At 32.5% G+C, this 14,670-nt stretch overlaps 1 protein-coding gene and 1 non-coding gene across 2 annotated transcripts; both read right to left on the bottom strand.

Moving 5' to 3' along the window:
* Positions 1-1,113: 1,113 nt before the first annotated feature.
* Positions 1,114-1,966, bottom strand: LOC120577302 (uncharacterized). Its single transcript, XM_039828436.1, has 2 exons — positions 1,742-1,966; positions 1,114-1,687 (listed from the first exon to the last, which is right to left on the bottom strand). Exons 1-2 carry the CDS (start codon positions 1,964-1,966, stop codon positions 1,226-1,228), a joined length of 687 nt encoding a protein of 228 aa, XP_039684370.1. The 3' UTR covers positions 1,114-1,225.
* Positions 1,967-13,448: 11,482 nt separating this feature from the next.
* LOC120577769 (small nucleolar RNA R71) lies at positions 13,449-13,555 on the bottom strand. The gene has a single exon (XR_005643751.1). It is a non-coding gene; the product is annotated as a small nucleolar RNA R71 (small nucleolar RNA).
* Between the last annotated feature and the right edge of the window lie 1,115 nt (positions 13,556-14,670).

Below are 14,670 nucleotides of genomic sequence, written 5' to 3'. Positions count from 1 at the left end.
GTAAATAAATCGACTGATATACACATAGAAGAGCAAAATGAAGAACAACGACCTTAGAATAAGATAATTTATGGAAACCAGACAACTTTGTGGTCATATATACTTTGTACAAGATTATCAAAGTGATTTCTTGGGGAATAGTCACTACAGACATTTCAGTGAAGTGAAATGGAACAAGGGATGAAGAATTACAGTGAAGTCAACTACTAGAAGAAGTGTGATGCCTGCTAGGAGCCATGCCTCGCACAATCAGATGGTCAACTACTGTCAATGACGTGATGCCTAAAAGCCAAATGTCGCACCAACATAACAAGAAAACAGACAAACGATATTGTCTAAGATGTGATGTGCATGAACTTGTGCGCATCGCGCAATAACTGTTTCGAAAAATTTGGGTTTACTCACCTATAAATAGAGAGGTCTTACCTCACTTGAAAAAGACACTCTACCAACAAGAAAAGGTGAAATCGTGATTTGCAGTGAGGTATATATTTGTGGGACACTTCTGTGCCGTCAAAAATTATTTTAATTGGATGGAAATTACTGCATGATAGGCTTCCAACAATGTGGAACTGTGGAGGAGAGGAGTCATTCAGGACGTTTATCAACAGTATTGTGTCTACTGCTTTGATGGTATAGAAAACCAGCAAGTCATTTGTTTTTAAATTGCACTAAGATGAACATATCTGGGATTTAATTCTTATATGGTTGGATTGGAAAGTTGAAGGTTGGAGCACTGAGTTAGTCGAATTTTTTGCTGTTTAATTCGCTTCGCAAAGGCAAGAAGCGAACTTTTGCATTTGACAGAATGTTTTGTCTCCTAAGTGATTGATATGTCAAGATAAAATTGAAAGGATGGTGTTTTTTGATGTCTCATATTTTTGGCTTAGAGAGCTGGTGCTGCTGTGCTCATTGGCTCCTGTTTTGAATGGTTTTTTGCTGCTGTGCACCTTATAGAACGGTTACAATATAACTTATATTATGACAATCCGTTATAGATAACTTTTACTCATGCAATGCATGTGTACTACCGTAATTAACTTACAAGCACTCTCACATAATAAAAGACAAGTTCATACATAATATATAGATAACTTATACCCATACGGATACCACTAATTAATTTATTAGCACTAGCTCCCACGTAATAAACACAAGTTCATACATAATTTTATATGGTCGAGACGTCCCAAATAAAGACTCATAGTAATGAAGTTTTAAAAAACTAGCAAATCGGAGTCTCCTTTGTACTTTTTGGCTTCTTATTTCTTTCGAGGAGAACAATCACTCCCCAAGTAACCAACCTTAGTGTATGGCATAAACCAATAAACGCCGACAATCCAATCCACGTAAAAAAAACTTTGTTAACAACTTCGGTAGCTTCAAAATAAACTCTATCCGGGGTGGTCATTATCGCAGCTGTTAAATAAGAATAAGCAAGGCTTGTGAGAGTGACCCACATCCCTAATGATAAAAGCCACATAAGAAACCTGTGATGCATAGGAATTCCACTCACCAGCAAGAGACAAACACTTACTGATGCAATAAAACAAATTGTGTTCGAAATAAGGAACCGAAGATATCCACTAGAGTCCCTAACAGCTAAGACAGCTTCACCTGGACATAGACGTTCTTTGTAGACAAAAGTACAAATTTTGTCATAATTGTCGGCATTTGGTGGATTTGCGTTGGTACTGGGTGGACTTGCGTCGGTACTGGGTGGATTTTCCCCATCTTTAATCGACATAACGCCACCGGGTGGATTTAAAATCATTTGAAATGTCATTGTTGCGATGACTGTCGCTATTAAACCCAAGTTCCCTCTCATATCCTCCAACCATTTGTCCCTGTCTTTGTAGGACAACCAACTCCGTATCTTCTCTAATACCTTTCTCCATCCTTTCTTTGATTCCTTATTCGGTGCGGTTTCTGTTGAACCTCCATGATTTTCCACTTCATTGTTCATTGTTTCTCCTTCAAAACAACCATGAAATAAATATTAAAGATCATTGTCATAATTTGTTTAATGTACCATATATCTCATACTTACAAAGTGAGACTTGGTTGTTTTTCATGACACCATATAACAACAATTTTGACCTATGGAAACAACACCTATTACTTTGAAAGCAAAAAAAAATAAAAAAATTGGAGCATCAAAGACAGCAGTTTTTAGTGTTGATGAAACAAAATTGAGAAAATTAATTATTTATTTTCTGATTTATTCTATTATAGTTATTAATATGTGCTCAATATACTACTAGAAAATTTAATTTACCAAGAGAAATTAGTGATGAATAAAAAACTATCACTAAATATTTACTCTCTAAATTTTCATATTTATTTCCTCTCTAATTATTCTCATAACTACTTTATTTCTTTTTCTTTCTTAATAAGCAGAAAGATAAAATAAATTTGAGTAGAAGGGATATTTACCTTACTTCTATGGTTTTTGGTTTTGGGATAAATAAATATCACGAGAGGTTACTTTTGTTGGGTTAATGAAAAGTATCACGTTGCTACTAGTGACTGTTTTGAGCTCCTTTATGAAAAGTATCATTACCTTACTGCTATGGTTTTTCGTTTTAAATGGGGATCAATACTCATGTCCCCACGTCACCATACTAATAAGAATTTGGAACCTCGATGAGGAGTATAGTCAACACCAAAAAGTATACAAATTCAGTTGAGAAGTGGTTAAAGGTAAGATTTTTCATTAAATTGAAAGTAGACTGGAATTTCAAATTCTAGAAAGAAAAAAAATGGTAATAGAAATTTTAATTTTTAATTAGAAGATTTAACATAACATGACTGAAATCCTATGATCCGGTTGAATTTTAGTTCTCTATTCTTTTTGTTAGAGTGGAGAGTTTTTAAACGATTTAACATCTCAATAGGGGATAAAGATAGCCCGACATATTTCTATATCTGAAATGATTTTCTACGACTATTTTGTTATAATTTTTAGACAACTTTTTCTTTGATGTTTAAATTATGCTCTTACTCTCTCTTTATTGTTTTGGTTTTTGTTTTAATACTTACAATTTTTTTTATATATTTTAGTTGTTTCACAAATTATTCTAAAAAATGATTGTTCAAATAACCTATCTCTTTCTATATCTATGTAAAGGCACTACTTTTGATTAAAGTAATTCGATAATTTTAATAGTTAGATCCATTTTGTTCTTCACTTTTACTTGTTTGGTCATGTTCATGATAGACTAATATTTGTTATTAAATTTTAAAAAAAAAATACAAGATACATGTTTTTTATTGATGCGTTAAAAAATATATATGATAAAAAGTTATTTAAAAAAAGTATTTATCACATAAAGAAATATATATTTTTTATTTATCACAATGTACTTTATCAATTACAATAATTTTTTTTCTTCCCCACCATTTTCTCTCTCCACATGTTGTAAAATATCGTAGTTTTTTATTCTTGAAAAGATAAAACTTCGTAGTTTTCTTTTGCTTTACATTTAATAATCTATATATCAACTTATTTTTTGGTGAATAATTTGTTTTTCCTTTTTTTGGTCAAGCATTTTCTTTTGCTTTACATTTAATAATATATATTTCAACTTTTTTTAGTGATGATTTACATTTAATAATATATATATATATTTCAACTTTTTGTAGCATTTGTTCATACCCCTCGCAAAAAAACTAACCACGAGAAAAGATAAAAAAAAAAGCAGCGAAAACAATAATAGCAATACCAAACACATTCCCAAGGAAGATAACTCCAAATGGAATTTGGTGTGACCATGTTTGCAGCAAACATGTACTCCAAATTTGGGGTTATGTTGATCTGACATTTTGTTGTATGATCCATTTGAACGACCCGTAATAATATCTTTTTTTCAATTTATGTTCTCTATTGGCTCGTTTTCGATGGAGTGGGTATGGAGCATGATTTCTTATGGTTTGGTACTTGAGTGGGAGTTTGGGTTGTTTGTATGTTAATTGGGTTGAAGTGTTTTCCTTTTGTTCTTCTTTTTGGGTCAAGGTTGTCAAAATCAAAACTTTATTTGCGGTACTCTTCTTACATTTGTACTTAATTATATGCATTTCTATTTTCCTATGTAAAAAAATGAAACAATTTTACTAATCAAATAAATTCTTTAATTGTTAACTCTGTTAAAAACTAAAAAAATAAAATGAAAAGAGAATTTAAGTAAACTCCTGCACTGCGGAAAACTAATTGTTTCCTAGCATATTATGTTTTGGATTCTTGGTGAGTTTTATAGAATTACAGCTACAACTTTAAAATTTCAACAAAATTATGTTGTCACCGTCCACCTTAATATCAAATGTGCACTGCAACAAATTGATGAGTTTTGCAAGATAACTATCAATACATGCAGAAAGTTTAGCAGATGCAGACTAGGGTTAATGTAATATTAACTGTACATAAAATATCATGAATGTATATATGGTTATTATTGCTAAATGCTTGTATCTTATAAACACTACAAAAGTTAATCGTAGGACAATGAATATATTGAGTACGTACCTTAATTAATTTGGCTTAGCTAATTCACTCGTATAGCTCAAAATGATATTTGTGTATTGTGAATGTGGACTGTACTTTTGAAGCCAAGTAAGGCAGATATATATATACAAGACTAAACTTACTTCATAAGGTTAGTTCGGAATGCTTTTTAATATTTTTAAATTGTGGCCGTCGAGGTTATTGCAATGCATGGCTGTTGCAACTTGAAATGATCTTAAATTTTAACAGACTATACTTGTACTGGGCTTTCACTGTTTGTGAGATTAGGTGTCGGCCATTTACGGTTGGATAGACAGTCGTAAAAGCTACGTCAAACAGAGTGGCCAAACATGAGAAAACGTGTTTTCACGCATATAATGTCATGTCTCATAAGTCCATAAATGTTGTGTTTACGAATATTGGTTTTGTCATCAAGAAAGATCTAGCGGCACAGCTTATTACCTATTTGCCATCAATTCAAGTGTAAATAATGATCGAGTGTGATACATATTAAAGAAGGAACAGACTATATAAAGTAGCATCACTACACTATAGTAGAGTTTTAGTTTATTAGGTAAATATATGCCAATTGTGAAGTTTTTGAAATACACGGTTGAGAGGCAGTTAAAGGTAAGATTTTTCATGAAATTTGGTTTTACCATAAAAAATTATTATTGAAATTTTATTTTTTTAGTTAGGAGATTTGAACGAAGATGATTAAAATCCTACAATGCAGTTGGATTTTAGTTCTCTATTTTTTGAGTTAGAATGTGTAGTTTTTAAATTATTTAACATATCTCAATAGGGATAAAAATAGATTGGCACATTTCTATATCTTTGTAGAGGCACTGCTTTCCATGAAAGTAATTCGACAATTTTAATAGTTCGAGCCATTTTGTTCTACACGTTTTCCTTGCATATCATATCCATTTTTTTTAACCCTCTATATATAGATTGCCTTTAAAAATACAATAAAAAAAGATACAGAACTAATATTTGTTATGATACATAAAAAGACACATGATAAATATTTATTATTAACAAATATAAAAAATAGATCAATATCAACCAATGATACATAATAGTATACTTTATCAATTACAATATTTTTTTTTTATTCTTTCCCCAACCTTTTGCTTTTCCCGACATGGTATAAAACATCGTATTCTTTTCCTTTACATTTAATAATCTATGTATCAACTTTGTTTTTTTTTTTTTGGAATAATTTTCTTTTGATCTACATTTAATAATCTATATATCAACTTTTATTTTATTTTTAATGGTAAGAGGCAAAGCCCCAACCCAATTTTGTTGCGGGATTTTTACTTTAGTATCAACTTTATCTACAAAACAATACCATAGTCTACTTTATCTATATGTATTGCTTCTACAACAAAAATATAATACTGTCTACAATAACGTGAGAAGAACTCATAGCTGTCCTATTCATTTCCCCTCATCTTTTAAACACATTTAGAGCATCCACAAGATAGAAATTCATTTTTGGATATTAAATCGATTTTGAATGTACACACCTCTCATTTCTAATTTTTAAAAATAATAATTAATAAGTACGCTATTCATTTAACCAAACATCTCCAAAAATTTAATAAATAGATATCACTAATAACTTTATATAATTTTTTTTTGGTTACATAAATAGGTATAAATACTTATATTTTAATGTTTTAATACTAAAATTTGTGAGTCCCTTGCGGAGGGAGTGGTTATGGTGCATAAGCCATTTCCTTATGCACCGTGCATAATTGCTTCCTACACCCAAAACCATTAGAGCAGGAGCAAGCATCTGATGACGATAATGGAAAAAAAAATGGTAAAAAGATGGAAAAGAAGATGGAAAAAAGGGTAATTCTTCAATTCTATCTGTTCTGTTTTTAGTTAGATCTGTTCTTACCAATGCAGTCTTCCATTCTCCTTCATCACTTCCAATTGAATCCTAAGATGTTAATACTGTAAAATTAAAAACAGTTGAAATTAATGTCTCAAGTATATTATTAATATACTGTCTGAAACCATTTGGCACAAGGAATGGTTTCAGAAAGTTTTACACCAAAACCATTTGATGCTGGTAATTGTTTTCTTTGGATTAATGTCTCAAGTGTATTATTAATAACACACTATAGAACCAGTTTTCATAATATATTAGTTTGGTATTGGAAGTGTAAAAGAAGTGTCACTTTTTATTTGTGCTTGTGCAGGGTACTGGTTTTGACTATCTGTCAAATTGTGTCAAATTCTGTAGTCTGTACTATAGTGTGTTTCTCAATAAATTATGATGTGTTCCTTACCTTAATATAAAATAGTTTTGAGTGATCAAGACTAAGAGAGCAGTTTAATGAGAATTAGGATAACTGATTAAGTGGGAAGTTGCTTCCGTTCCACATCAACGCTACCATGAGTTTAGTTCAGTCAAGGTAAGGGGGAAGATGTCACTCAAAGGGAGCTCGTGCACGTTGAGAACCTATCTCAATTGTTGCACGAAAATTAGGGGTTCGTTACTCTAATTCTAGTGTGCCTTATCTCACGTCTGAACCTAGAAATTTAGATTTAATGTTATTTTCTGGATGCTGGACTTCTGCATTTGTTTCTGGTGTTAAATTTTTCTTTGAACCATAAAGAAATGAACAAGCTATACGGATCTGAGCATTGAAAACATGAGAATGCAGAAAACAATTTATCAATAAGCAAAAGACTACAAAAATGATTTCTTGTTGCTACTTCTATTTCTATCTGTTGCACAACCATATCTATATGTATCCAACAAACCAACCAAGAACTATAAAAACTTAACAGAAAGAAAAAATATATATAACATAAAAGCTTAAAGTGATTTCAAGAGATAGGTTGGGAAAATTTGCTGGTGTTTGAAGACAAGTATGTAGTGTGATAGAAGACTAGAGCATTATTAGTTTAAGTTAAGTTAGAAGACTAGTGCATTTTAAAAACCAATGTGTTTATTATAGTATGTTTTGTTTAAAAATTATGCCAAAACCAATGTGTTGTGTAAATGGTTTTTGCAAGTTTTACTCTGAAACCATTTTGCTGTTGAAATGGTTTCAGAGTGTTGATTTTCTTTGAAACTGTTTTTAACAATCTCTTTAACATCCTCTAACATAAATTACTCACAAGAGTGCCATCTTATGCCAGAAGCATGCCACTCTTAATACCACACAATAAAGGATTTCCTTCTGTCGGCTGCAATTCAAAGATATTCATTCATATCGTGTGTATTTTAGATACGTGTAGTATAAATTAGTAATACTCATAAAATTTAATTGTGTTTATTGTTGAAATGGAACCGGTAGTACATATGAAGTCTGAAAATGATCCTGTAAAGAGCAATGCTAAGTTGCGCACAATTAACCACACACTCTCTTGCACACTTTTAATAGGTAAAAATTGTCATGAATCTCTTTACTTTAGCAAATGTGTCCCACCAAATACAGAATGAAACCTAGGTGATTTAGTTGTATCCACATGATTTTTTTTAACCAATACCAAGTGTGTTATATAAGGAGAATATTTTCTCCTTATATAGGAAGGTAAAGATGCATTGTTAATGATGTATGGTCGATGAACATGTGGTTTCTTTAACAACAGCGTCATAGTTTAATACTTAAATTGGTACCCGGTTCTGTTAGAGACATTGCAGAACCATATTCTTTTAATTGATTTCAAAAATACACTCAAGTTTTAATGGTTTTCTTTGCTCATGCAGGTGAAAAAAACTAAAGAGCTAGAGCCATCATTCAGTATTGGACTAACACAAATGGAAGAGGAGGAAAAGAATGTCACTGATGGTGATAAAAATAAGAAGCAAAAAACAAAAGAGTCCAAGGGCAAAGAAAAAAAAAACAGCACATAAAGATGAGTAAAAGAAAGAAACAAGAGAATGAAGAACAATTGGATGAGGAGTGGAAAGAAGAGGCTAAAAGCAAAGAAAAGAATGATTTTGATAGTGTTCTATGTAAAACCATATTTATGGTGTAATGGTTTTAGATGAAATTATTATCGGTACATGGTTCTAATGGTTTTGTAAATAAAAATAAATGTGATAAACAATTATTTTAAGCCCAAGAATGTTGAATTTAATTAAAATTTGATCAAAATTAGGGGTATGGAATACTAAAACCATAAGTATGGTTTAATGGTTTTGATAGTGTTCTATGTAAAACCATACTTATGGTGTAATGGTTTTAGATGAATTTATTATCGGTACATGGTTCTAACAGTTATTTTAGGCCCAAGAATGTTGAATTTAATTAAAATTTGATCAAAATTAGGGGTATGGAATACTGAAACCATAAGTATGGTTTAATGGTTTTGATAGTGTTCTATGTAAAACCATACTTATGGTGTAATGGTTTTAGATGAAATTATTATCGGGACAAGGTTCTAATGGTTTCGTAAATAAAAACAAATGTGATAAACAATTATTTTAGGCCCAAGAATGTTGAATTTAATTAAAATTTAATCAAAATTAGGGGTATGGAATACCAAAACCATAAGTATGGTTTAATGGTTTTGATAGTGTTCTATGTAAAACCATACTTATGGTGTAATGGTTTTAGATGAATTTATTATTGGTATATGATTCTAACAGTTATTTTAGGCCCAAGAATGTTGAATTTAATTAAAATTTGATCAAAATTAAGGGTATGGAATACTGAAACCATAAATATGGTTTAATGGTTTTGATAGTGTTCTATGTAAAACCATACTTATGGTGTAATGGTTTTAGATGAATTTATTATTGGTATATGGTTCTAATGGTTTTGTAAATAAAAACAAATGTGATAAGAATGTTCAATTTAATTAAAATTTATAAGAATGTTCAAATGTGAAACCAAACTAATTGTCTAATGGTTTTGTAACAACCTATAATCATCAATACATAACAATAAAGAATGTGAATGTATAATTTCCAATAGATCATATCAAAATATTCCCAATAAAATCTATTACAAACTTATAACATAAAAACAATCAATCAGTGACCGCTTTTTTTTTTTAAAGCTTCATCATCTCTCTTTTGTTTCTTCCGATTTATAAGGAATTTCTGCCTTTCTCTAGCTTTTTCATAATCACTTTTAAGTCGCTTCTTTGACTTAATTGGATTTGGTCTTTCTTTGAACTTTGGTGCAGTGGACTTCACCCCAACAAATGGTTCACCGACAGCAGCTCCTTTTGAAGACTTGGATGATGACGTCACGGAAGATGGGTCTGTACGAATACCTTTAGAAAGAAGCAACTCCTCTGCCTTTTTCCCAGCTTCAAGAACACCGTCGAGAAAAATTTCAGATGCCTCCGGATCTGCACAAAAACGTGTAGAAAGCTGAACGGTAACATCACAAATTTGTTGATATCGTTGTGCTTGAGTGGTGTCTTCAGTGCCAACATTGATGGTAGATTTCAGCTTATCAACAGACAGACGCACATCTCTAGTCCAACATTGATGTATAAGTAAAGTCTTGTTTCCTATAATCTTGTAAGTGTCGTGATTCAAACACCAGACACCTCACTTTTCCTATAATCCGCTGACCTAAATAATTCCAAAACCATTTTCCTGTTGAAATGGTTTTTATGTGTTGTACTGCAAAACCATTAGATGTACTTAATGGTTTTGGCGTACAAATAGGAGGATCTATAAAGCTATAGTTCACTAGTTATCCAGACTCATGCCAAATAATTTGTAGTTCATTTTCTTTTTTTTCTTTTTATATGTTTCATAGTATAATGTTCATTTTATTTTATTTTTCAAACAAACTTAGGGGTATGGAATACTGAAACCATAAGTATGGTTTAATGGTTTTGATAGTCTTGTATGTAAAACCAATATAATTGTGTAATGGTTTTAAATGAAATTATTAATGGTACATGGGTTTAAATAATGATTAAAATATTATACACTGAAATTATTACTGAAACAATAAGCATGGTTTAATGGTACATGTTGTTCTTGCTGGAAACCATTCCCACAGCAAAATGGTTTTGGAGTATAACTCACAGAAACCATTTTCACAGCAAAATGGTTTTGGAGTACAACTCACAGAAACAACTCTAGGTCCTTAGTTTTTTTCACCTGCTGGAAACCTTAGCAAGATGGTTTTGGCATAATTTCATGTTTTCATTTTTTATTACATATTTAATTTCATTTAGATCATATATCCAAACTATAATCATCAATACATAACAAAAAAAAAAAAATGTGAATTATATAATTTCATTTAGATCATATATGATCCAAACTATAATCATCAATACATAACAACAAAAAATGTGAAATGTATAATTTCATTTAGATCATATCCAAACTATAATCATCAAAATAAAATCTAGTACAAACTTATAACCTAAAAACAATCAATCAGTGACCACTATCCCCAATAAAGCTTCATCATCTCTCTTTTGTTTCTTCCGATTGATAAGGAATTTCTGCCTTTCCCTAGCTTTTTCATAATCACTTTTAAGTCGCTTCTTTGCCTTAATTGGATTTGGTCTTTCTTTGAACTTTGGTGCGGTGGGCTTCACCCCAGCAGATGTTTCACCAACAGCAGCTACTTTTGAAGACTTAGATGGCGTCGGGCCTGTACGAATACCTTTAGAAAGAAGCAACTCCTTTGCCTTTTTTCCAGCTTCAAGAACACCGTCGAGAAAAATTTTAGATGACTCCGGATCTGCACAAAAACGTGTAGAAAGCTGAACTGTAACAGCACAAATTTGTTGATATCGTTGTGCTTGAGTGGTGTCTTCAGTGCCAACATTGACGGTCGATCAGCATGAATCAGTGATGAAGTTTCAACACTCAGTTGTCCACTGTCAGATGAAGTTGATATCAAATCCGTCCTGCATTTTAGTCAAATAGTTATTCATATTCATATTCCCAAATACACATCAATATTTATTCTTTATTCACATTCACCTATTTTAATACTAATATCATCAAGATGAAGAAAGCTAAGAGAAAGCTAAGAACTTAATTGTTAGGAGTACATTGTAAAGAGCTAGTTTTAATAATAAAGTTTATTGTAGGCAGACATTAATTGGAGGGAACTATGGCCTTCTCAATACCTCCACTCTCACTCCTAATCCTGACTATTACAGGCAAGTATAAAACAGAAAATACAGTGAACCAACATATAGCATCAATTTACGCCTTTTCTTTCTAATTTATTCAGAAACTAAACACCGACATTATGAACCAGATTACAGGTGCATTAACAAGAACTGCTCAATATGCACCTATGCTTTCATTTCTGTAAAGCTATCATGAACCACTTAAAATATATGATCGTGTAATGAGATGTAATGAACAATAGTTGCATTTTTATGAAGAAGAAAAAACCCACTTATAAACCTGGGCAGCCTCTACATGTATAACATACTAACATGAAATAAAAATTAAAGCCTTGCAGAAGAGGAGGCCTAAAGCTTTGGCTTTATTGGCCTAAAGCTTCGGCTTTATTGCCCATACCATTTGGTTGACCATGTAAATGGTTTCACATGTATAAATGGATACTAAGGATTCAGTTAGGCGCAACTTAAATTTAGTTAGAAACATTTTAAGGCACTGCCCTACCTCAAGGGCCACATAACTTAAACACCCAGATCAACCTATATGATTTATCATCCACCTAATAAAAGACTTGGCTAACATCTTAAGGAAAACCTCATAGTAGACAAATTTTCAACATAAAGATGCAGAGAGCATGTAGAAGAGGATACACAAACACATCATCAAATGTTCCATTGATCCAAAACATTATAATTCACAATAATTCAAATTTAGATTGGTGATCTTAAGAGATGGTCAAGGAATTTGAAGTGAAGTGCTGAAATATTCCAAACAGACTAATAGAGCATAGTTCTATAAACAGAAACCATAAAAGAATGCAAAATTGTCTTGCATACCAGTGCCTCCCCCTGTTTGACCTTGTTCCCTGCACAAAGCGTATCATTTTAGATAGTAAACAAAATAAAATCAAAAAGAGCATCAAAATTCAAACTTCACTACTTATTTAGTCACAAGGCAAATGCAAATCAAATACTCAAAAAGTTTAGGATGATAGAAGGATTACCCCAATGCAAATCACATACTCAAAAAGGATTTATAGCAGGATTTGAATGAAGGAACCCTAGGTTCAAATACAACTCATGCAAATGTCATCAGAAAAAAGGTCATTATGGTGAGCCATGCCCATATAGGCTGTGCTTGCACATTTAAGTAGGTGCTTATAGTGTAATAATAAATGTAGACTCAGACCCAAATTGTACATTTTTTCTTAGACAGATAATAAAACACACACTTTCAAGGATTTTATTGCACAAAAACCAAAAAATTGTTTTTTATGCATAGCATCTGACAATCATGATCAACAAAAGGAAACAAGCTACAACAACAAATATTTCCAAAAAAGGCTATAACCAAAAAAGGCTACACCCAGATCAACCTATATGATTTATCATCCACCTAATAAAAGACTTAGCTAAGATCTTAGGGAAAACCTCATAGTAGACAAATTTCAACATAAAGATGCAGAGAGCATGTAGAAGAGGATACACAGACACATCATTAAATGTTCCATTGATCCAAAATATTATAATTCACAATAATTCAAATTTAGATTGGTCAAGGAATTTGAAGTGAAGTGCTGAAATATTCCAAACATACTAACAGAGCATAGTTCTATAAACAGAAACCATAAAAGAGTGCTGAAATTTGAATCAAAACCTAAATACAATTTACTGATTACCTGAAAATGCAAGGGTGAAATTCGTGGAAGCTAACCGGAGCAGCGAGAAAGGGTAAATGCCGGTGAAATCAGGCCGTGACCTAATTGAGTCGGAGCAATTGAGTCGGAGAAGTTGAGTCACGCCTATGAGGCGAGCATTCCTCGCCCGATTTTTCCCCCCATCCAAAACAGCTAAGCTTAGAGACCAAATTACGCGATTCAATCAAAAAGATGGGGAGTCTCTCTATGAGGCGTGGGAGCGTTTCAAGGAAATGCTTAGACTTTGTCCCCACCATGGCCTAGAGAAGTGGCTTATAGTCCACACGTTTTATAATGGCTTGTCATATACCACTAAGATGTCTGTTGATGCAGCTGCAGGTGGAGCTCTTATGAACAAAAACTACACGGAGGCTTATGCTTTGATTGAGGACATGGCTCAGAATCATTACCAATGGACCAACGAAAGAGCCGTCACCACTCCTACTCCCTCTAAGAAAGAGGCAGGTATACACGAAGTCTCTGAATATAACCACCTTGCTGCTAAGGTTGAGGCATTAACACAAAAAATTGAAAAACTTAATGTTAATGCTGTCCCACCTTCTTCTGCATCCCCTCCTTGTGAAATCTGTGGTATAACTGGTCATATAGGTGTTGATTGTCAGTTAGGTAGTGCTGCCAACATTGAGCAACTGAATTACGCTCAATACAACCAAGGAATGAGGCCAAATCAAAATTTTTACAAAAATCCTCAAGGTTCCTATGGACAAGCAGCACCACCTGGCTATACAAACAACCAGAGAGTGGCTCAGAAATCAAGTTTGGAGATTTTACTGGAAAATTGCATTGCAAATCAAAATAAAAATCTTCAAGAATTGAAAAACCAAACAGGATTTCTGAACGACTCTCTCTCCAAGCTCAATACCAAGGTTGATTCCATCGCCACACACACCAAAATGCTTGAGACCCAAATCTCCCAAGTGGCCCAACAAGTGGCCATCTCTTCTCAAACACCAGGAGTCTTTCCTGGTCAAACTGAAACAAACCCCAAAGCCCATGTCAATGCCATTTCTCTTGGGGCAATAAGTTAGAAGAGACCATTACCAAAGCCAAAGGTGTCAAGGGAGAGAGTGTTAAGCTTTTAGGTGAGAAGGATGCGATAAAAACACCACTTGATAAGAACAAGACTCTTAATCCATTAAGGCTCACTAAGCTCAACTTGGAGGCCCAGTTTGCTAAATTCTTAAACATACTTAAAAAGATTTGCATTAAGATCCCCTTTGTTGAAGCCCTATCTCGTATGCCTCTATACGCCAAATTTTTAAAAGAAATTTTTTCAAAGAAAAAGGCTATAGATCATAAGGAGACAGTAGCTTTAACTAGGGAAAGTAGTGCAATCATCAAGAAGCAACCCCAAAA

Source organism: Medicago truncatula, chromosome 8, assembly GCF_003473485.1.
Source record: "Medicago truncatula cultivar Jemalong A17 chromosome 8, MtrunA17r5.0-ANR, whole genome shotgun sequence".
Lineage (NCBI taxonomy): Eukaryota > Viridiplantae > Streptophyta > Magnoliopsida > Fabales > Fabaceae > Medicago > Medicago truncatula.
The sequence above is the reverse complement of the archived record's forward strand: the minus strand, read 5'-3'. Positions and strand labels throughout refer to the sequence as shown.